The sequence below is a fragment of the Convolutriloba macropyga genome, chromosome 5 (genome assembly GCF_964194025.1).
Source record: "Convolutriloba macropyga chromosome 5, txConMacr16.3, whole genome shotgun sequence".
Classification (NCBI taxonomy): Eukaryota; Metazoa; Xenacoelomorpha; order Acoela; family Convolutidae; genus Convolutriloba; species Convolutriloba macropyga.
The window spans coordinates 12,812,404-12,836,468 of record NC_134472.1 but is presented as its reverse complement, the minus strand read 5'-3'; the positions used below and the strand labels follow the sequence as shown (position 1 = coordinate 12,836,468).

At 36.2% G+C, this 24,065-nt stretch overlaps 1 protein-coding gene across 1 annotated transcript in view; it reads left to right on the top strand.

The window, feature by feature from the left end:
• The first annotated feature begins 460 nt into the window (after positions 1 to 460).
• The window catches only part of LOC142340276 (uncharacterized), a 38,129-nt gene continuing 14,524 nt past the window's right edge, over positions 461 to 24,065 (top strand). Inside the window, exons 1-2 of the mRNA XM_075390850.1 lie at positions 461 to 870; positions 8,609 to 8,917. Coding sequence (XP_075246965.1) covers positions 476 to 870; positions 8,609 to 8,917 — 704 coding nt within the window. The 5' untranslated portion in view covers positions 461 to 475. The remainder of the gene's footprint in view (positions 871 to 8,608; positions 8,918 to 24,065) is intronic.

Sequence of the window (24,065 nt, the reverse complement as noted above, 5' to 3'; positions counted from 1 at the left end):
CTAGTCTTTTATGTGTTTCATCGATGTTTTTCAATTGGCTGTTAGGATTGTTAGTTTTCGCGATAACTCTTCATTACGCTAGAATTGACGAACGAGAATCTTCATTTTCAAAATTACTAGAAGATTTTTTTCATTATAGTTTTCCTCTTATTTTTTCTTCCTTAACTGAAGTTCACGCCCTCGACAATGTTTCCAAAAAAATTGACGGGTTTAATCTTGAACCGAGGTGCAAACGCTAATAACCGCAATAATATGCAACATTGGCATGTAAAATGTTGCATATCGATTAAAGAAGAAAACGCTTTTGTTAGCGATGATCTGGCATAATTTAGCTTCGAGCTTACATACAATGACAAGCTTACATTTAGCTTCGAGCTTACATGCATTCACTATTACAAATTTTTACGAAAATTACTAATTAGCCCACAGTCGAACTATAAGCGGATTCTTGATAAGATTACTTAAAGATGCATCTATGGTCGTATGGGAGGTCTCCAGATTGGATAAAGGAAAACGATTTTATCCAAAGATCTTTGGCTCATCCGGAATAAATCAAATCGAATCCTTATTCTCAATACACTTCATGAATGACATAGATCCAAACCTGAGTTTGAGCAAAGAGCACACCGCTTATACCGGATATATCTTCGAGCTGCATATTTCTGGCAACCTGGAGTCATATGAATATGGATCGTTATCAAATGACGTTCAATTTAGAGCCGAGAACCTATGGGTAGGATCCAACGATGAAATAGAAGCCAGTCTGTTTGATCTGTGGAAAGCGGGAAAATGTAGGGAAATTGAGACGGAGCGCGGGAAAAATCGGAAACTGTGTGAGGCGTGTTTTATCCACCAATACGGACTTCAAAGGTAATTTCTATTTGCTCTTATATTTAAGAGGTGGAATGTTTCATTTTCTGCTTTTTCAACCAACGTACATATAATCAGTGACAGAAAAATGGACAAAATTCTAAGAAAAATATTGACCTGTATGAAAATTTCTGTTCCCTTTTCAAGCGCACAGCACAGCTAACACATGAGTATTTACCTCTTTTTGCTCCAAAAAAAATTTTTAAAACGATTCCAAACTAAACTCCGTGCTTATAAGCTCAAAATACCAAAAGAGTGGAGTTTGAAGGAATGATAATCGATTACTGTAAAAACATAACGAACGTTGAAGAATTTAAAAACACCAGCTGATCAAAGTTGGACTGTAGCCGAAATGAACAAGGTATGTAATATCAAATGAAATTAGAGGAACAGATGAAAGCACAACAAATGTGGCCTTAGTTGAAAATTTATACTAATACTTTAAAGTACTAGTGCTTTATAATTTTTTCTTATTTTAGTATTGATTATTTTTGACAGAAAAACACAATTTTAGCTGTTGAAAATTCTGTTGGTAATGACTAAGATAAACATATACTGTTATAGCAACTTTTGTTGTTGTTGCCGTTGTTGCTATTGATGATAGTGCTATGTTTATTAGATTCAAATTTAAACAGAGATTTTAACAACTCTAAGTTATTAATTTAAGATAAGTTGGTATTTTTGTTCTTAGAACTTCATTGATATTTTAAATTCTCTATTCCAATTAGATGTATATCCTTTGGAAAAGACATTGCATTTAAAAGCATAACTTACAAAATCATCAATTATTAGCTTAGGTTTATCTTTATAAGAAGTAACACTGTATCTAAATATTTCAGGATTGTTTGATGCATCAACAGCTCTCATTTTTATGGAACTTGGAATGTTCATGTTGTACGTTACAATTGCATCATTTGGTATGTTTATCCAACACATTGGTTTATTACTTATGAGTATTAATGTTTTTCATGTTTTTTGTTTAGGTGTATTTGTTCTAAAAGAGTTAGTTATCGATATACGTTTTTTATTCAATAAAGATATAACCCAATTATAATTGGGAAACATTTCTATAGCTTTTAAAACAATACTATTATTATTATTGGAATTACCTAAAGATGGTCTATCATTTAAATCAACTGAAGAATTTTCATCTTGGTAAAGTGGTGTAATTCTTTGTCTTCTATAACTTTGCTACTTTTGGGGCTAAAAAAATACTCAGCTAATTTTTGTTGTTTCAATTACCATAATTTAAAAAACTATCTAGTTGTGCTTGAGTAATAATATTTGATGATAATATTTGATAAAATATTCTTAAAATCTAATCGAATAATCTATCTTGTCCCGTTCTTGTTTCCAGTATAAATGAATCTTATCCTTCACCAAAAATTATTGGACTAGTGTTTGTTGAGACACTGTTACTAAATTTTTCTTTCAATGCTTAACCAAAAGTTTTCTTTCAAAGCAAAAATTTTTAAAAACTTAACCTTTCACCATCACCCGGAACATCATATTTTATATAACCATTCACAATCACATTGAAGTAAACTTCATTCAAACTGAACGTCACAATGAAAAGGTTTCAATTTAAGATATAACCTTTCACCAAAAGAAGTTGGCAACTTTTTTGATAATACACATCGTGCGAAACTTGAAACGAAAACAAGAGTAATAGTTGATCTGCGAAGCAGTTTCACTGATCCATGTGGTGGCAACTCCGTTGATGCATTCTGTTTGTAATCCACACATTGGCAATTTGTAAAATGTATCAAAGACTTGTTTAACTGAAGTTACCAACAATTTTTGTATCAAAATGAAAATATTATTTGGTGAATTGTTATAAATAATGTAGTTAACACATATAACTTCAACTTCGAGTAAAGTTATTTTTGAACGTTCCTATTACAATTGTGTTGTTTATGTTGTGACACTTTCAGACATGAATTTTTTTGTTTTTAAAAACGTTTTTAAGGAGTAGTAGTGGGTAATGTGTGCTATGCAGTCGACACAAAATGTTGAGGCGGTTTTTTAAATTTTTTTGGTGCCTAGATAGCACATATTACCCACTACTGATGTCCATTGAAATGCAATTTAATTTGAGGAGAACCTTCAACTTGAGCTAGAGTTTATGTGGACATTTTTACGGTAAATCTTTGCCCGTGTTGAGAAAATGCGACGAAATCGACGCAAAAAGTGTCATTTTTGTCAATTTGGTTGGATTTTGCTGGTTTTTATGTAAGAACTGCCGAATATCGTCTTTTTTTGTCGGTATTATTGGTATTTGATATAAGAAGTGTCGATTATTGTTGTTTTTTGTTGGTATCATTAGGCTCAATTTGATTTATATACAAAAGAAATAGAGGGATGCTAAGTGAGAGGTGGTGCATTGGAGCAGGAGGTGGCTAGTAATCTCGAGGTTGTAGATTTAAATCCCAACAAGGACTGTCCTTTTTGTAAGATTTTTAGAACGGCAAAAACTGACGATTCATACGTTTAAATACCGACGGAAACCAATCAAACGGCGAGAAAAAATGCTTTGATCAAACGCTTTTTGTTGACAAAACCAACGAAACCTGATGATTTCTTATGTTTAAATCCAACTCAATTCTCAACACGAGTGTAGATGATTTTAAAGCAACCAAGATCTGAATTTAAAAATGGTTGAATCGACGTTGAAGCGTACTACATAAGTATTCATATGTATCACAAAAAAAATTACAATAAACACCTCCTGTCTCATCTTTTTTCCTAGATCCCCTTGTACCCCAAAAAAAGAACCTAATGCCACCTCTGCAAGCGCTTTGATACCATCTAATCGATTCCTTGGGATACGTCATGTTACCACGTCAAATCCCATGATAACGTGTCCGTGACATTTCACACCTGACCTGAAAACACGTGCCATATCCGCCTTAAGTGCAGGACGCACTGTAATTACCTGTAGTGACCAGCTAAAATTGTGGTTTTTTCATTCAAAATTAGAACGGATGATTTCCCGTGTCAATATTACCCAATGCAGAAAGAATTTCTAGGAATAAATTAATTAAAAACTTGAAGACCTCCTCGGGTTTAAAAATTTTTTTTAAATTTCATAGCTCTTGCAAGGTGCAAATACTACCTGTCTTTCTGCTAGTTGGAGGATTTTTTTTGCTTATATCAAAATCAGAGTTGCTCACAGAATTAAACAATGTTAAACTGAATTTCGGTTTTAGTAGGGTTCTAAAACTTCATCATCTCCTTCAAACTCAGCGCTTTTTTGTGCATTGAAAAGAAGCAACAAAAAAACGACGAAAAATAACTATCACCAAAACGACAATTTCTTATGAACAAAACGGCGTAGGAAACGAAAAAAAACAACGAAGGAACGATTTATTTCTTACAAGTAAAAGACAACTTAAACGACGGAAACTAACGAATATGAAAAAAACGACGATAAAACGACGAAAAGGACAATTTTTTACAAAAAGATTGTCGTTTTTGTTGTCGTTGTCCTAAACGCTGGTGATTACCCGCATACTGATGTAAGAATAGAGGGATAATAGGATCTATTCTGTTTTGCCCCCCCGTGTTAAAAATTATATGTTGCTATATAGCACGTTAGTATGTAAAGAAATAGCTCGTAGGCCTGAGGGGCGTAAAAGATATAGGCCCACTGAGCTGTAGGCAAAACATAATAGATCCGATAAATGTCTACGGAGGTAAAACGATGTAAGATTAGGGGGCAATCGGGATAATGGTGTGATTTTTTATATTTTACCCCCCCCCCCCCCAGAAATTACTCTCCAAAAAGATGTAATGTTAGGGGGGTAATTTCAGGGGGGGGGGGGGGGGTAAAATGCATAAAAGGGTAAATGGGGGGTTTTTAGATTTGACCCCCCAAAAAATTAAGATTATGGGTTAAATTTAGGGGGTAAACCGATGTCAGATATGGGGGTAATGGGGGTAATTGGGAAAAGACTCAAATTGATGAGCTGTCAAGAATTGGGGAAGCAGTGACGGTTTAGAGGCTAAAGAGAGCCGGCTGAGGTAAATGAGGTTGCGAGTTCAAGACCGTCAGTCTTCGAATATGAGGGCCTCGAAATCAGTACTCGAAACCAATGAACGATTAGGGTTTCCGAGTGGGGTAATTAACCCGTCCTCATTCATCATTTTATCCCTCGAAAAACCCCTATTCGCGCAGAGTTCTAACCCCCCTCCCCCCCCCCCAAAAAAAAACCCCTACTGACCACTCTTGCGTCAAATTACTCCCGTCACCGCTCAAAATGCTGATCTTTTTGGGGATTTGGCCGAAAAAATTCCCCGGTTAACCCCTAATCATACATCTTTTTGAGGGTGAAATTTCAACACCAGTTTAACTCTGATTTCTAGCTTGACAGGGGTCCAGACAAGAGTTCATAGTGTGGTTTAAAAATTAGAGTGAGTAGTAGTTAGGAGTTGGATTGTGTTTTGTGGTGAAGAGAGGAAATAGTATTGGATTAACTTCTAAAGAGCATTTGCCAGTGTCTCCCTAAAATGTAGGATTCCAAATTTCGCATAAGCAACGTATAACGGGAAAACAATAGCGCACAGACCTCACAATTCTAAAAGGTTTAGTTAGGTGAATCTTCTGCTTCCTAACAGTATGATTTCCGTACTTTGCTCTTGTTTGTTAACAAGTGTTGATGGTAAAACATTTAAATTGATGTCTAATAGTAAAACACATCAATTCAATACGCATCAGGTAACATGCTCTAACATTAAGCAAACAAATGTTGCCTTTTACTGAATCTAACTCGATTATCCGCAAGTTGGAACAAAAAAACTATCTAGGTTAATCTCAACTTAGCTCCCTAATTGTAACAATTGCTGCTACTACTTAAGCGCAACTGATTCATCTGGATTTTTATCTCAGCTAATAACCGACTGGTGAGTACCATTCAAACAACAATAATAACAGCCAGCTTTTGCTTGATCAATCAAACAATTTCTACCCAATAACTTTGACTCTACAATAGCAACTAATCAGATTCTTGCGCTACAATTTAAGCGCAACTTAAACAACTGCATCTATCTCTCACCTAATAACCGACTGATCAGCCACAGCTAAGCAACAACAATAACTGCTAGCTTTTGCTCAATGAATCAGACCAACTCTGCTTAATAACTCTAACTCTACAACAGCAACTAATCAGATCCTCGCGCGCAAAGGCTCCGACAAAATATGCCCAGTAACTCAACGACGCCCAATAATGACTAGCATAACCCTCCCTCAACAATAGCTGCAAACTATGCCTAACAATCAATTTTAAACTTTTCCATATTTAGCACTTCGGCCTGTGCTTATAGTGTGGGCCACCTTAAAGCTTATCCGAGCAAACAAATTGTTTACCCAAAAAAACAACCAGCATTCTGGCACAAGGCTCTCAGCCTTCTGTGCTGCTATTGACTTTTTTCATTCCGTCAGGTCAAGGTAGCTACACCATGGCCTGTTAAATGCCGTCATGTACATCCTAAATGTCAACCAAAATATCGGCCAATTCAACCTACATGCAATTTCCTGATTTTATAAGCATTAAGGACATTCTCTTTACATAAGGGATGTCCTGAGGTGATGCTCGTGGACAAAATATCCACTACAGGCCTACAGAGTGGACTTCCGTAATTCCAAATTAGTGGCCGACAACCGGTATCATTAGTTCTATGCCGATAAAGGGTTTCCGCTTCTTCTGTTCACTAAAGGCGGTAAGGGGGTAAAGTTCGCGTCATCCTAACTAGACGTAGGCTTTGGGTAAAATTGCACCCTCTACTAGGTGGCATTTGTGAAACTGAAAACTCAGCCATGTCGGATTTTACCCCAAAAATTAAAGCCTTACCCTTCTATAGGAGTAAGCGGCTTCCCACCCGGTAAAGTTGTTACTTGCGATTCTTATATGCAAAAAACTTAGCAACCGTTTTAAGATTTTAGCTTAGCAACCAGTTTGGTTCTGATATGTTGGCTCTGCAAAATCAAGGGTGTACAAAATGTTCTCAAAATGTAATTCAGTCCCAAAATGTAAAAATTTTCAAAAATGACCAGTGAACTTCGTTTTGTTTTTATTAGAATAGATGTTAGTAAATATCAACACCTTCCAAAAAACTGTTCGCAAGCTGTAGCAACTTACTTTTAAAACAGAATGCAATGATTTATATGTCAGTGTAGAAGTCATTGAGATCCGTAATTCGCTAAGATCTGTTTTAAACACCAGTCGCATAAAAAATACTTTTTTCGTCAATCGTGTTGAGCTAGAGTACTCACCAGTGCTAGGCTACTTCCCTTTGAATAGTACAATTGTTGGAATGAGGCCGCTTGATCCCTCGATGGCAATTTTGCTGATAACCTTTTTTTCTCGACAACAGTTCAATGATGACAATTTTTATGAATCGTGACTTTATGATAACAATACACATGATAACAGTGCCAGGGTTTTAACAACCTTCAATTATTGCATTCTAAAATGTTCAACCGTTTTTAGAACATTTTCTACTTCTAAAAGGTTGGGGTTAAAACTGTGTTTCCTGAATTCTAAACGTATTACTGAGTTTAACCAGCTTGATTGCTTGATTTCCTGTCTATAGTTTCATTTGCGAGCGAAGGTTTTCATATGCTCCCTGCTAGTGTGATGTTTCAAATTAGATTGTCAATTTTCAGTTAACTTCAAAAATTATATTACGCCTAAATTATCAATCGCTATGGTTAGAACTTATTGGCTGTGATTTTACAAAAAAAAAACATTATACATTTTTAAATAAAACGGCAGTCATTTTCAAGCTAATTCAGCCTTTTATTATAAGAACACTGTCTGTTTGTTTCTCTTACTAATATTTCTTACTAGTTTTTTGCCGTTTTTGTGCTACTTGCCCTGGAAGTGCCCTAGAAGCTCAGTTATCTTGTGCAATTTCACCGCATCAACCACATTTTTTAAAAAAATCCGAACTTTCGAAAAGTGTCGTTTTTTCTTAAAGATATCAGCTAAAACCAGAAACATTTGTTCAGACCAATTTCATAAAAAAACATTTCCAATTCTGCTTCCAGTCTGTGCAAACAATTTTGGTAAAATAATGTGTATCAGTACTGGCTTCATGTTTTACACTTCGAATATGAGGCATCAGTACTAATTTACTATGCTGCCAGGGTCATGGATTACAACAAAAAATGAAATGCAATTGTTTGATCAAAACGTTTACTGAAACACTTCACGAGTGGCACAACTTAGCAAATTTTGGCCAGACGGAGTAAATCAAAATTTATAAAAGGAGAACTTTGCAATTGCTGAATTTGGGCCTTTCATTTCTACTGATTTTTTTTGGCTGACTTTTGCGTTTTGGGGGTTTTCGACCGCAGCATTCGCAACAATCTCTTGTGCAGCAACCTCTTGTGATTTTAGTCTGGCATATATAACGGCTTTTTGTTACAAATTTTTAGATCTCTTATTCTGAAGTCGGGAAGTTGAACACAGTTTCGCTTTAAGTAATTGCCGAAACTCTGCAAAAGTATAAAGGGCCGTGTTGACCTTCACTGCCATTGGCTTAAATCTTCTCTCTGTAATGTTTATGTGGTTTAGTGAGATCCTTTTGTAACCATTAAAAATTACACTTTTAGGTATATTTTTTTACCATTTTACTTTTTTAGACTTATTTTTCGATTTCATAATTTTATTACAATAATTTATTTGAATAAATCAATGATCATAGAGTGGTCAAAGTCGCAATTTGTGATTGGTAGAACCAAAGATGGCGTACCAGATATGTGTGCGGGCTCAAAGCAACCACCACCCAAAATGAAGCGGTGTTATTGGAAAGACTTCGACCCGTTGCCTACTGACGTACCAAACAGCGCAAACATTGCTGACAGATTCGAGGATTCCACAATAAAAAGCCCAAGTCTGTGTGTCCCAAGTGATGCTCCGACAACATCCGCTGTAACTCAACCCTCTTCAACTGCACCTGCTGTAACTGAAACAAGTACAATATCAGATGTGGCAAAGAGCACTGCAACTGGATTCATAGGAAGCACAACCAACAGTAGCAATGCGTACCCCAATATCACACTTTCTTCTATTAGCATTCGGGAGACAACAAAACGAATAATTTCCATTCATTTTTCATTCAAAAGACTGATACTTTTTAATTGCTCGTGAACAAAGTTTCCCGGGCCGAGGTGTCCACCCCTAATACACCGTTATTAAGCGAGATTAGGGTGTAAAGCGTTTTCCACTCTTAAATAGCAGGGAAAAGAGTGTAAGAGTGTAATTTTTAGAAAATTACACTCTTTTTACACTCTTTACACTCTTCATTCCACTCTTTTTACACTCTTAAAAATTACACTCTTTTGTTCAATTTTTAGTGGGGAAAAGAGTGAAAAGTGTAATTTTGAAGTGATTACACTCTTAGAAATACACCGCTATTTTTAATAAATTACACTCTTAGAAATACACTACAATTACACTGTTTTGTCCACTTATTTCCTTCTTTTCAACGGGTGTAAATCTTATCCAGGCTCCGCACGGAAAAAAATTACAGAAATTTGTGCTGCAAAAATAAAAATTTGATCTACGTCTTCAACCCAGAATGAAGAGGAGGAGGATACCGATGACAATGAAGCCTTTTTTTGTTAGTTTTTTTGGTTTGGCTTATTTTTGTTCTTCTTTCTGCAGTAGAAGAGACTTTTGCAGGTTAATGGCATGTAGTTAGAACGTCTCTGTCAGTTGTTAGCCCATTTTGTTCCCGTGATAACGTACCCAAGGAATTTGTGTAGAAGTAAATGCTCATAATTTGATTTGTTCACAAAATTTTAAAGAACCGTCGAATTAGGTGAAGAAAAAGTCGAACTTCATGAAAAACGTCTGTTAATAACTTTTTGAGGAAGACGATTTAGAAAGTCTATAATAGCTCATTCTGTTGCCGTGTTAACATACTCTATGAGTTTGTGTAGAAGTAAATGCCAATATTTTGATTTGTTCAAAAATTTTTAATGAACCGTCGAGTTAGATGAAGAAAAAGTCGAAATTCATGAAAAACGTGTGTTAATAACTTTTTGAAGAAGATGAGTTTGAAAGTCTATGTTAGCTTTTAGCCCATTTTGTTGCCGTGATAAGGTACAAAATCAATTTGTGTAGAATTAAATGCCCACATGTTGATTTGTTCACAAAATATTAATTAATCATCGAATTAGTTGGAGAAAATGTCGAACTTCATGAAAAACGTCTTCAAATAACGTTTTGAAAAAGACGAATTAGAAGATCTATGTTAGCCCATTTTGTTGCACTGGTAACGTACTTCATGAGTTTTTGTACAAGCAAATGCTTAAATTTTGATTTGTTCACAAAATTTTAATGAACCGTACAATTAACTGAAGAAATAGTCGAACTTCATGAAAAACGTCTGTTAAAAACTTGTTTAGGAAAACGAGTTAGAAGGTCTATGTTAGACTTTTTTTGTTGCCGTGATAACGTACTTTATGAGTTTGTGTAGAAGTAATTGCCCATATTTTGATTTGTTCGCAAAATTTGAATGAACCGTCTAATTAGGTGAAGAAATAGTCGAACTTCATGAAAAACGTCTGTTAAAAACTTGTTTAGGAAAACGAGTTAGAAGGTCTATGTTAGACTTTTTTATTGCCGTGATAACGTACTTTATGAGTTTGTGTAGAAGTAATTGCCCATATTTTGATTTGTTCACAAAACTTGAATGAACCGTCTAATTAGGTGAAGAAATAGTCGAACTTCATGAAAAACGTCTGTTAATAACTTTTTGAAGAAGACGAGTTAGAACGTCTCTGTCAGTTGTTAGCCCGTTTTGTTCCCGTGATAACGTACCCAATGAATTTATGTAGAAGTAAATGCTCATATTTTGATTTGTTCACAAAATTTTAATGAACCGTCGAATTCGGTGAAGAAAATGTCGAACTTCATGAAAAACGTCTGTTAATAACTTTTTGAGGAAGACGATTTAGAAAGTCTATAATAGCTCATTCTGTTGCCGTGTTAACATACTCTATGAGTTTGTGTAGAAGTAAATGCCAATATTTTGATTTGTTCAAAAATTTTTAATGAACCGTCGAGTTAGATGAAGAAAAAGTCGAAATTCATGAAAAACGTGTGTTAATAACTTTTTGAAGAAGATGAGTTTGAAAGTCTATGTTAGCTTTTAGCCCATTTTGTTGCCGTGATAAGGTACAAAATCAATTTGTGTAGAATTAAATGCCCACATGTTGATTTGTTCACAAAATATTAATTAATCATCGAATTAGTTGGAGAAAATGTCGAACTTCATGAAAAACGTCTTCAAATAACGTTTTGAAAAAGACGAATTAGAAGATCTATGTTAGCCCATTTTGTTGCACTGGTAACGTACTTCATGAGTTTTTGTACAAGCAAATGCTTAAATTTTGATTTGTTCACAAAATTTTAATGAACCGTACAATTAACTGAAGAAATAGTCGAACTTCATGAAAAACGTCTGTTAAAAACTTGTTTAGGAAAACGAGTTAGAAGGTCTATGTTAGACTTTTTTGTTGCCGTGATAACGTACTTTATGAGTTTGTGTAGAAGTAATTGCCCATATTTTGATTTGTTCGCAAAATTTGAATGAACCGTCTAATTAGGTGAAGAAATAGTCGAACTTCATGAAAAACGTCTGTTAAAAACTTGTTTAGGAAAACGAGTTAGAAGGTCTATGTTAGACTTTTTTATTGCCGTGATAACGTACTTTATGAGTTTGTGTAGAAGTAATTGCCCATATTTTGATTTGTTCACAAAACTTGAATGAACCGTCTAATTAGGTGAAGAAATAGTCGAACTTCATGAAAAACGTCTGTTAATAACTTTTTGAAGAAGACGAGTTAGAACGTCTCTGTCAGTTGTTAGCCCGTTTTGTTCCCGTGATAACGTACCCAATGAATTTATGTAGAAGTAAATGCTCATATTTTGATTTGTTCACAAAATTTTAATGAACCGTCGAATTCGGTGAAGAAAATGTCGAACTTCATGAAAAACGTCTGTTAATAACTTTTTGAGGAAGACGATTTAGAAAGTCTATAATAGCTCATTCTGTTGCCGTGTTAACATACTCTATGAGTTTGTGTAGAAGTAAATGCCAATATTTTGATTTGTTCAAAAATTTTTAATGAACCGTCGAGTTAGATGAAGAAAAAGTCGAAATTCATGAAAAACGTGTGTTAATAACTTTTTGAAGAAGATGAGTTTGAAAGTCTATGTTAGCTTTTAGCCCATTTTGTTGCCGTGATAAGGTACAAAATCAATTTGTGTAGAATTAAATGCCCACATGTTGATTTGTTCACAAAATATTAATTAATCATCGAATTAGTTGGAGAAAATGTCGAACTTCATGAAAAACGTCTTCAAATAACGTTTTGAAAAAGACGAATTAGAAGATCTATGTTAGCCCATTTTGTTGCACTGGTAACGTACTTCATGAGTTTTTGTACAAGCAAATGCTTAAATTTTGATTTGTTCACAAAATTTTAATGAACCGTACAATTAACTGAAGAAATAGTCGAACTTCATGAAAAACGTCTGTTAAGAACTTGTTTAGGAAAACGAGTTAGAAGGTCTATGTTAGACTTTTTTTGTTGCCGTGATAACGTACTTTATGAGTTTGTGTAGAAGTAATTGCCCATATTTTGATTTGTACGCAAAATTTGAATGAACCGTCTAATTAGGTGAAGAAATAGTCGAACTTCATGAAAAACGTCTGTTAAAAACTTGTTTAGGAAAACGAGTTAGAAGGTCTATGTTAGACTTTTTTATTGCCGTGATAACGTACTTTATGAGTTTGTGTAGAAGTAATTGCCCATATTTTGATTTGTTCACAAAACTTGAATGAACCGTCTAATTAGGTGAAGAAATAGTCGAACTTCATGAAAAACGTCTGTTAATAACTTTTTGAAGAAGACGAGTTAGAACGTCTCTGTCAGTTGTTAGCCCGTTTTGTTCCCGTGATAACGTACCCAATGAATTTATGTAGAAGTAAATGCTCATATTTTGATTTGTTCAAAAAATTTTAATGAACCGTCGAATTCGGTGAAGAAAATGTCGAACTTCATGAAAAACGTCTGTTAATAACTTTTTGAGGAAGACGATTTAGAAAGTCTATAATAGCTCATTTTGTTGCCGTGTTAACGTACTTTATGAGTTTGTGTAGAACTAAATGCCTATATTTTGATTTGTTCACAAAATTTTAAAGAACCGTCGAATAAGGTGAAGAAGAATTCGAACTTCATGAAAAACGTCTGTTAATAACTTTTGAAGAGGACGATTTAGAAAGTCTATAATAGCTCATTTTGTTGCCGTGTTAACGTACTCTTTGAGTTTCTGTAGAAGTAAATGCCAATATTTTGATTTGTTCACAAAATTTTAAAGAACCGTCGAATTAGGTGAAAAAGTCGAACTTCATGAAAAACGTCTGTTAATAACTTTCTGAGGAAGACGATTTAGAAAGTCTATAATAGCTCATTTTAGTGCCGTGTTAACATACTTTATGAGTTTGTGTAGAACTAAATGCCAATATTTTGATTTGTTCACAAAATTTTAAAGAACCGTCGAATTAGGTGAAGAAAAAGTCGAACTTCATGAAAAACGTCTGTTAATAACTTTTTGAAGAAGACGATTTAGAAAGTCTATAATAGCTACTTTTGTTGCCCTGTTAGTGTACTTTCAGAATATATATAGATCTTTTTTCCACTTTGTTTATTTGATTTCAAAATTTTCAATAATTAGCGATTTAGGGGCCAAAAATTTGACAATTTTGAGTTACTTTGACTAAATTTCCCACTTTATCAAGACAAAACATACAAGTTTTTGGTATCATGGTAAACTAGATTTCACGCTTCCAACAACCATGTTATTATCTTTTTAAAGTATTGCCAAACAAGAGAATGCGAGAGCAATGTAGAGACCGAAATCAGGGTCGATTTTCGCAAAATTTTCGAATTTTCAAAGTTGTTTAGTTTAATAACTTGTTTGTTACCCGACGTATTTGAAAGTATATTATATCATTTTCTTGCCCATTTAATTCTCTTTACGAATGTATATTGGTTGAAAAGCTTCGGTTTAATTTCATTGCCCTATTTTCCAATTTTCCAAACTTTGCTGAAAAAAGGCAAAATCAACCAAATTGTCAAAAATTGAGTTTTTATTCCTTTACTTTTTTAACTTTTTTAACGCCAGGTTGATGCCCCAGTTCATGCTGATTCCAAAACATATTCATTTTTTAAATTTGGTTCAGTAGTTTTCGAGATATAAGCCTTTTTCGGACGCATACCAGGCCCATGGGTCCCATAACCTCCAGCCCCCCCCCCCAACTGCAAACCTTTTTTTAAATGTGTTCCCGTTCGATTTTTGAGATCCCGTTTACTTAGTTAGATTCTATATGAATCCAGCTTTCCAATGATATACTTTTTAAATTTCAAGTTTTGAAATGCTCACTTCATAGTTGTTCACCATAAAGCATGGTATGAAAATTTCGTTTGGTGTGTTGCCTCACAGGTAACGTGACATGCTAATTGTGAGTCAACACTGGTGGAGACGGCATCACCTGCATCCGCTCACTGAACTGCCATGAATAGAGCATTTGAAATTGCGCAATGTATACGAAAGTTCCAAAAGCTCAGACAGTAAGCCGGAATTAATTTCATTAGTTCCAATAGGTCGTTGTACGATTTCACTGCAAAGACGGATCGTTCGGACACAGGATCGACACAGGGTCGCGATGGCGTGTTGCGATACACAGGGGACGGATGTGTTGCGATGGCGGCACAGGGTCCCGATGGCGGCACAGGGGCCTGGCGCGGCCCATCGCTCCGTTTCGATGGGACCCATACAAAAGTTATATCGTTGGAAAGCTCTCGTCAAGGCGAATTCGATAGGCTATATGCCAGTACCCAATACGCGCTTAATACTATATCTGTACTATTATACTATTGGTGGTTTGCTGCTGCTGTGTTATTGAGCTTTTTAAATATTTGTTTCGCTTTCAGTTGAAATGGATCGCAGTCGACTGGGTAACCTCCATGGGAACAACAACTCAGCCCCGCCTAAGAAAAGGCTAAAACCGCTGTTTGCTAACCATCAACAGCACGGACGGCTTGTGAAGGACAACATCGACGGCACCACAACTGAATTTATTTATAATAATTTTGTTGATGAAGAAGAGGTCCATACCGCGATAGTCGGCGATTCTATCTTCGACAGCATTTGTGTTCAGAACTGTGTTGCCTATTACTTATCGGGGGGGGGGGGGGGGAAGTTAATCAGTTTTTTGTGTTGCTGGATACCTTGGCCGTCTACAGAAATGTTATCCTGGCTGTAGGTGGTAACAATCTGGCTGCGCGCAATGGACCGGGCGAAGATCCAACTGATGTATTGGAGAAAATACGGGCCTTATACAGTGCCATCAGAAATTTGGCGAACCGTCCAAGAGTGATCGTGTGCACTGTACTGAAGCGAAACTGCACTCACTTTAACATCCAACGTTTCAACGCGCAACTAAGCCAGTCAAACTTGCCTTTTTTCAAGCTGCACAAAGAAGTGCACAAAGCGAGGTCTTTTTTACCTGACGGCGTCCATCTAAACGAGAAGGGTAGAAAGGAGCTTGCTTGCGCAATCAACAAAGCCATGCGAGAAAATCAATTGAATTAGCTTAAATTTGATTGCTTTCTTTGACTACTTGTACCTTTGTTTTTTTATTACTTTGATTTATTTGTACTATTGCAATTTGATTGCTTTCTTTGACTATTTGTACTTGCACTATTGCAATTTGATTCAATTTACATTTGATCGATTTTGACAAAAAAATTGATTACATTAGTAGTAGTAGGTGCTAGGTGTATTAGGCGACACACAAGTTAGAAGACACGCCAATTAGCTGGCAGCTTTCATCAAGACGACGTGAAAATGACCAAAATCGGAACTGTATAATTAAAGTTGTGTTATTAGAAGCGTCGACTTAATTACGTTCGGCCGTCATAATTTGTTCGGTTGTGATAGATTCATATCATGTCCCACGGGCCACGGAGGCATGGCTATGTTAGCTAGCAGTAATAGCCGATTAATGTTTGTTTCACAACTAAAGAGTGCTACATTTACCGCTTAATGCGCGGGTAATTATCGTGAATTGCGGTGTTCGAGTTGTTATATTTGCTCAAGTGTCGGCTAAAAGGTGTGTCGTCTAATTTGTATGTTGGCCAATTGACCGGCCACGGTAGTAGTAATAGTAGTAGTAGAAAATTAAAATTGACGAACGTTAGCGGGTGTTTCTGCCCGCTTCGAATTTTCACTAAGCGGATCTTTTCCGCTTCGACCGGTATTGTAAAATTTCAATAAAATTAAAATTGACGAACGTTAGCGGGTGTTTCTGCTCGCTTCGAATTTCCACTAAGCGGATCTTTTCCGCTTTGGCCGTTATTGTAAATTTTCAATAAAATTAAAATTGACGAACGTTAGCGGGTGTTTCTGCCCGCTTCGAATTTCCACTAAGCGGATTTTTTCCGCTTCGACCGTTATTGTAAAATTTCAATAAAATTAAAATTTACGAACGTTAGCGGGTGTTTCTGCCCGCTTCGAATTTCCGCTAGGCGGATCTTCCGCTTCGACCGTTATTGTAAAGTTTCAATAAAATTAAAATTGACGAACGTTAGCGGGTGTTTCTACCCGCTTCGAATTTCGACTAAGCGGATCTTTTCCGCTTCGACCGTTATTGTAAAATTTCAATAAAGTTGAAATTGACAAACGTTAGCGGGTGTTTCTGCCCGCTTCGAATTTCCACTGAGCGGATCTTTTCCGCTTCGACCGTTATTGTAAAATTTCAAAATTAAAATTGACGAACGTTAGCGGGTGTTTCTGCCCGCTTCGAATTTCCACTAAGCGGATCTTTTCCGCTTCGACCGTTATTGTAAAATTTCAATAAAATTAAAATTGACGAACGTTAGCGGGTGTTTCTGCCCGCTTCGAATTTCCACTAAGCGGATCTTTTCCGCTTCGACCGTTATTGTAAAATTTCAATAAAATTAAAATTGACGAAAGTTAGCGGGTGTTTCTGTCCGCTTCCAATTTTTAGACCTAAAACTTAAGATGAAGTAGAAATTAGCAGTTATAATTAGTTGAAATCGGAATACCCATAAATTCTTGAAGATTGATGGCGATGGTGGATTTAGGCGTGAATGTGCTGCGGTAGGACACGAGGTGAAAGTTTTTTTGAGCTGTCATCTTTTATTACATGTTGTGCTTTTTAAGAAACCTTTTAGAAATTTTTATAATTTTTTTTCTTTTCGATATAAACTTTTTTGGAAATCAAAAATGTTTTCAGTTGAACGGCTGATATGCTGCAACAAACAAAAATTGTTTTCAGACAGAATTTTCTGGGTTTGGAAAGTGGTACTGCGATTGAAACCAGGTTTCTTGAAAGTCCTTTGTCTGAAATTGAGCAACTGTGGCAAGAAATAAAACAGCTACGTGAAAAAATAGATGGCTTAAGGCAACGAGTAGAAGACCTAGAAGTTGAGTTTATTGAGTTCTCGGAAAGCAATGAGGAGTCCAGCTACACGACAACTGCTTCCATATCAAGTGCTGAAAATATGGAGCCGATGAATGGATTTTATTAATTTTTGTTTCCTCAAAGGTGCAGTGTGAAACTTTCGTAGTGTTACTTTGTTTGACTTTGTTTTTCTTATTCTCAGAGCTTGATCTTTTTGATAACGATAGTCGCAAAGCAATTCTTTTGGCTGTAGAGTTTGATTGAAATTGTTAGTAATTGTGCATGAAGTTGATGTTTTTTTGTCTTTTCGCTTTCTTCGTTGGATTGCAATTGACTCTCAATTAAATGAATGTTGACTCGAACGTTTTTGACAATTTTCTCCGTTATTTTTTAAATTTCTGGATTGATCTGTTTTTACTGACCTAACGATTTCAGAAATGCCAATGAAAATCGAGTTTGTTTTCCTGACAGCAGGTTGTCAGATGTTAAAAATTGGGTTATTTGATGGGCGTTGGCTCAAGAGCTTTCAAATAAATGATCGATTGAAATTAGAGATTGATGGAAAAACTAATCTGTTGATCGATGGTGTTGAAATTGAATGCGTGTTGTTAAAACACGGGCCTCCTGCGGCAATGCAAGTTGAATTCGAGCGATACCAAGAAATTTATGGGGCTTTCGCACAACAGTTTGAAAATCCAGTAAGTGGTACCCCACCTACAGGTGCAAAGTGGACCCTCAGCCAAGGTGGGACACCGACTACAAGGCTAGCAACTGAAAGTCCAAGGGTTTTGGTTACAGCTCCTCTTTTTTCTCTCTGTGAAAGAGTTATCGCAATAAATATAAAACATTTGCTGTCTAAGAAGTCAATAAAAGGTAATCATTGTAATTTTTTGCGAGAAATTTAAGCAGATAAAATATCATAGCGAGTGACTACTGCAATCGTTAAGCTACGATCCGAAACTTTGGTTGATTCGTTATCAGTTCTTTGGTTTTGTCAGTTAAAAACATTCTTGTTTAGAAATGCGCTAATCATGAAAGATTGCTGGAAGTTCTTAATGAGGACAAAAAACTCATCGCAGAGGTTATACAAGCATATGAGAAGACGGTTTTGTCCGGCAACAGAAAGCTGGAGAGCGAGCTCCAGAAATTGAAAACCATTGTAGGATCTTGCCTCAGTGATACAAAAGTTTTGACCAATTTTTTGGTAGAAGTGGTTTCTAGCAAGTTTTTATAAAGTTTGCTCAGTTTTTGCGCTCAGACTTTTCTTTCAAGAAATGTTTTTTTTTGCCAAGTTTTGGATAGATTCCAAACTATCTGTATTTAGAAAGATCTCAAGAAAATTGATGCAGACAATGACACAAAAGAGGCAGGTATAGCTATACCAAGTTTTTATGAGGAAGTTGATTTGGATAATTTCCCAACAACTTCAAATCCGGAAGAACTGGGAAGAAATCTGCGAACAGCATTATGGGGCGAGAAGGGTCTACAGAGGGATATCATATCCCCAACCCGAGAAAGCGAAGTGCGGAAGACTGCATCTCCCAAGAGAACAAAAATCTTTAAAGGTATAATGATCAAAAACTAAAATGTCAAAAACTGGGTTTCAAGAATAAGTTGTCGGAAGTTCAAACTGATTTTCTCAAATGATTTTTTTCTGTTTTCGTTTTTGAAGTTTTTTGTAACCATTTTTTATGATTGATTTTCCTAAAAAGCTTAGCTTAGGTGTGTTTTCCTCTGCTTAAGGCCTTGTACAGAGACAGTTTCCACCTCGTCTTTGGCCAGATGCGTACAATGAAGCTCGTTTGGCTGCCAACAGAGCTGGCATGGATTCACTTCGATACAAGAAACGAAAATCTGACCCTTTTTGGGTGAATCAAATGAGGGAAAAGGCAGAGGCCAAGAAAAAGCGACAGGGAAAGAAACTCCCCGAGACTTCTCAAAGTTGTGTCAATTTGAGCGAATCTGAGACCGAAAGCAATGAGTTTCCATCCAATAATCAGGAGTAGCAATTGTTGCGAGTGATTTTTGAAATTTGAAAAATTGTAATTGAATCAGACGTTAAACACGGTAAATTTGAGTTCCTATATGTAAGTGTTGTCTTTTGCGGAAGCACGCAAAAGTGTTACAGATGAGAATTTGTGCTACTTTAGTTTTAATTTGTCTTCTTAAACGTGCTATTTCTCGAATTGGAAGTTTTGGATGAAATCAACTCATTTAAGTTGTTGAAAATCAAATCACTTTTTTTTCAAATGATTTAACACAAGAACAAATTTATGCAAGAAATACTAATTGCAGATTCGCAGAAAAAACATAGAAGTAATTTCTCTCTAGCTAGTTTGAAAGTTTTAAGATAGTTAAGAATGAAGAAAATTGAATTGTAATCAAGATTAGGAACCGTTTGTAGTGATTTTAGAATCGGCTGTTTTTCTTTAGTTCTGTTTTGAAATAAATTGTAATTGAGTCAGACGTTTAACACGAGGTTGATTTGGGTTCCTATATCCTATACGTAAGTGTTGTCTTTTGCAGAAGTACGCCTAAGTGTTACAGATGAGAATTTATGCTAGTTAGTTTCAGTTTGTCTTCTTAAAGGTGCTATTTTTTGTATTGGAAATTTTGGATGAAATCAACTCATTTAGGTTGTTGAAAATCAAGTCTTTTTTTTCAAATAATTTAACACAAGAACAATTTAATGTAAGAAATTCTAATTGCAGATTCGCACACAACATAGAAATAGTTTCGCTCTACTTTGTCTGCAAATTTTTAGATCGTTGAAAATGAAAAAAGACAACTTGAGATCTGAACCAGCGAAAAGCCATAACCTATTCGACTCTGAGGCTGAAAGAGAGGATAGTATAAAGGATAGCATTTTGAAGGACAACTTAGCATGGCTTTTTGTGAAAGACAAGTTGATTCTTATTACTTACAGCAGCACCAAGTGGCCTAAGAAAATAAAACCCTCAGAAATGTTGAGTTTAATTGAAGGAGAGAGTTACAACCTGCATTTTAAAGACCAATCTGTTTCTTGTCGTTTGTTGTCTAAAGGCAATCATAAAAAAGTAGAGGAAGCGATGAAGAGTTTTCAAGCAGAACTAGACGGTGGCAAAAGTCCTTCAGAATTGCGCAAAAAGTTCTAGCTGCGCCGAAGGCTCCTGTAGTTGATGATGTCAACTTTTTGAGTCGTTCCCGCGCTCCCGTTATGAGCAGCAGAGAAGTCTGCCTAGGACAATCAACTGAGCGGAAGAAATCAAAAAAGGCTGAAGTCGAAAAGTTAACGCAGCCAGCCGTTCTCCAGGGCAGCCAGAAGAAGAACATGGTAAAAATTAAAGGTTGTCAATAATTTTAATCACAAACCAGATCATATGGTTCCAGTTGTTTCTAAATCAAAATCAGTCGCCAAATTAAATAAACATTTATGCACACATACATACTTCCATACATAAATACATACATACAAACATACATATATAATAATTTTAATCATCGCAGACGTCAGTGGGTGTTTCTGCTCGCTTCGAGTTTCGAATTTTGGTGTGATTGGAAAATTTGCTCTTTGCGTTTTTAGCAGCCCTCTGATAATCTGAGTTTCTCACAACCTTGCTCCAGTTCTTTACCTGAGATCAGCGCCAACATGGTTTCAAACAGTGAAACCAACAAAGACGATTGCGGCCCCAATTGCTCTTTTTCAAAAGAGTATCTCGATAATCACGTTCTGGAGATGAACGAGTTGATGAAAAGCTTTGAAGAGAAACGAAAGATCGACGACAAGAAGCGCGCAAACCTGTGTGCAAGAATTGACGAGAGAGTTAGATTATTGTTTGCTTAACAATTTGGTATCACTCAGCCTTAATTGCTAGACCTTTTTGGCCTTACCCATGACAACTGGTAGTGACAAGTGGTAGTAGACAAATGAGTTTCTGCAAGAAATAGGCGCAGTTGGTTACATGAAAACTTGTTTCAGACTGCAGAGTTGAAAGAAATTCGCTTTGTTGACCATCATGGCTACCAGAGCATAGACGATCATCCTTCCCGCGGCACATCTATAGTTGCTGTTATACACAACGATGAAGATCTGATGACAATGCATGCCGGATCTGAAGTCGGGAAATTTGCGCGGGCCCTCTTTGAGAAATTGTTGCCAGAAAACGAGCGTGCAGGTGTTATCCTTGAGCCGAGAAGACGTGAAGCTGACGGCCGCAAAGAAGCGCCAAGTGAAATTCTCGAAAAGTTCAGGAGTAGGTTTTTTTAGTAAAACTTATTCGTCAGCTTCACCGTAGGAGTCATCATTGCATAACAGCCTTAAATAGCATGAATTAAGAGATCGATCTTTCCTTGGCCTGAAAACCCAAAAACCTAAGTTAATTGATGAGCAAAAAATGACCAGGTTTTTCTGCCTGTTTTAGAAGTTGTAGAGCAAAAGTACCCAGATACACCAAAACTGGCTTTCGAGACTGCAAGAAAAGCTGCCAACCAATACGGCAAGGATTGTCGGAAACGACATTCTAGTTTAGAAGCGAATGAGTAGTTGTTTAGAAGATCATTTTTTGTAATGTGAAGGCCATCTCCTTGATCTTGTTTGTTGTACTGATACGTTGCTTCCTATTTGTAGAAATACAGTTCCTTAGAAAATACTCGCCTTTCTGCCTTTACTTCTACTGGAGTGTTTAACCTAATTCCCTGTTTAAATCATTTGATATTATATTGTTTAGTTGATTAGTTTGCCGTTTTCTGAAGCTTTGTTTTCGTGTTGTGATCATAAATTCAAAGTTTACTTGACAGTTTTTCATACATACAAATTTAATTTCGTACTTACATAAATACATACATAACTTCAAAACTTTAATAATGTTGAAATACGCAATAAACGTTAGCGGGTGTTTCTGCCCGCTTCGACCGCGGATTTAAAACTTTAAATTTGAAATTCCGAGACTTTAGCGGGTGTTTCTGCACGCTTCGAAGTTTTATTACTTGTTCTGCTTTTAACTTTGTTACTTGTTTAAGTTAATTTTAATAATACTTAAAAACTTTAATAATGTTGAAGTACGCAATACACGTTAGCGGGTGTTTCTGCCCGCTTCGACCGCGGATTTAAAACTTTAAATTTGAAATTCCGGGACTTTAGCGGGTGTTTCTGCACGCTTCGAAGTTTTATTACTTGTTCTGCTTTCAACTTTGTTACTTGTTTAAGTTAATTTTAATATTACTTAAAAATTTTAATAATGTTAAAGTACGCAATAAACGTTAGCGGGTGTTTCTGCAGGCTTCGACCGCGGATTTAAATCTTTAAATTTGAAATTCCGGGACTTAAGCGGGTGTTTCTGTCCGCTTCGAATTTTTATTACTAGTTCTGCTTTTAACTTTGTTACTTGTTTAAGTTAATTTTAATATTACTTAAAAACTTTTATAATGTTGAAGTACGCAATAAACGTTAGCGGGTGTTTCTGCCCGCTTCGACCGCGGATTTAAATCTTTAAATTTGAAATTCCGGGACTTTAGCGGGTGTTTCTGCACGCTTCGAAGCTTAATTAGATAATAGATAATTTTATGTTAGGTTTGGAGAGTGCTCTTTTGCATACATACGTTAATCCCTTCATGCATTCATTCGTTTATTCATTCATTCACCTTGATTAAATTCTAATTAGGTTTTTCAAGTCATATGATGATAACTTGCGAAGAATTGGTAATTGTGGACGGACAAGTAGTGCGTCAAATCTTAAGCAAATTCGATGTAGTTCCTCAAACAATGCTTCCGTTGATCAGTTTTGAAGAGAATGAGAATCGTTTGAAAGCAGACAGACTTTTTAAAGCATACTCGTCTTTAAAAGAACTCTGTGAGGCCTCTATTGAGAGGGGTTTCAAAATCTTGCCAGACAGTTTCGGGGGCTTTGGCCTCTTCAATCATACAGAAAAGACCTTGAAGCCTTCGCTGGAACCCCTAAGACCTTTTCTTGTTGGGCCTATTGAAAGTGTTCCTCAGGAATTACAAAACGAAATGTCTGATTTGTCAGTCATGCGCGGTGAGTTGGACAGGGATGAACTAGTGCTATTGGGTCCAATTCGTTTTGCCAACCACTCCTGCTCCCCGAACACCAAATTTTTTATGGGATACACAAGCTCTTTCCTCCCCCACAATAGATGCATTTTTCTCCAAGTTATCAAGTCTATAGAAGTTGGAGAAGAAATCACAGTGAGCTACGGTAACAACTATTTTAAAGATGGCCGATTGAAATGTAGATGTCCGCACAAAGAGAAGCATGAATCATATAATGAAATCTTGCCACCCACGACACCCCGAGAACAACGCCTGGGTGACATTTCGACCCAATCTTTACATGCTTCAGGAAATTCAAGTGAAATTTTTCATTCCGGAGAAAGTTTCGGTTCAAATTATGGAGCAAGTCAATCGAGTGTTGGTACGCCTACCAATTTTGGAAGTGCCATAAAAAGAAAATTCCAGAATCAACGGAAGAGGCGCGTGAAAAGAAGGTTGGTGGACAGTTCAAGTAGACACATTCAAACGTACATACACCAAGTTGATTCTGTGCGTTCCTCAGATGTTGAAACTGAGGAGAATAGTACCCATGGGAGTATGCCTGTTTCTGCTGATGACATAATGTCCGATCCATCTTGTGAAGTTGCTTCTATAGGTGAATCTTCATCGAATCGGCTAGATATCATCTCAGACCACGACA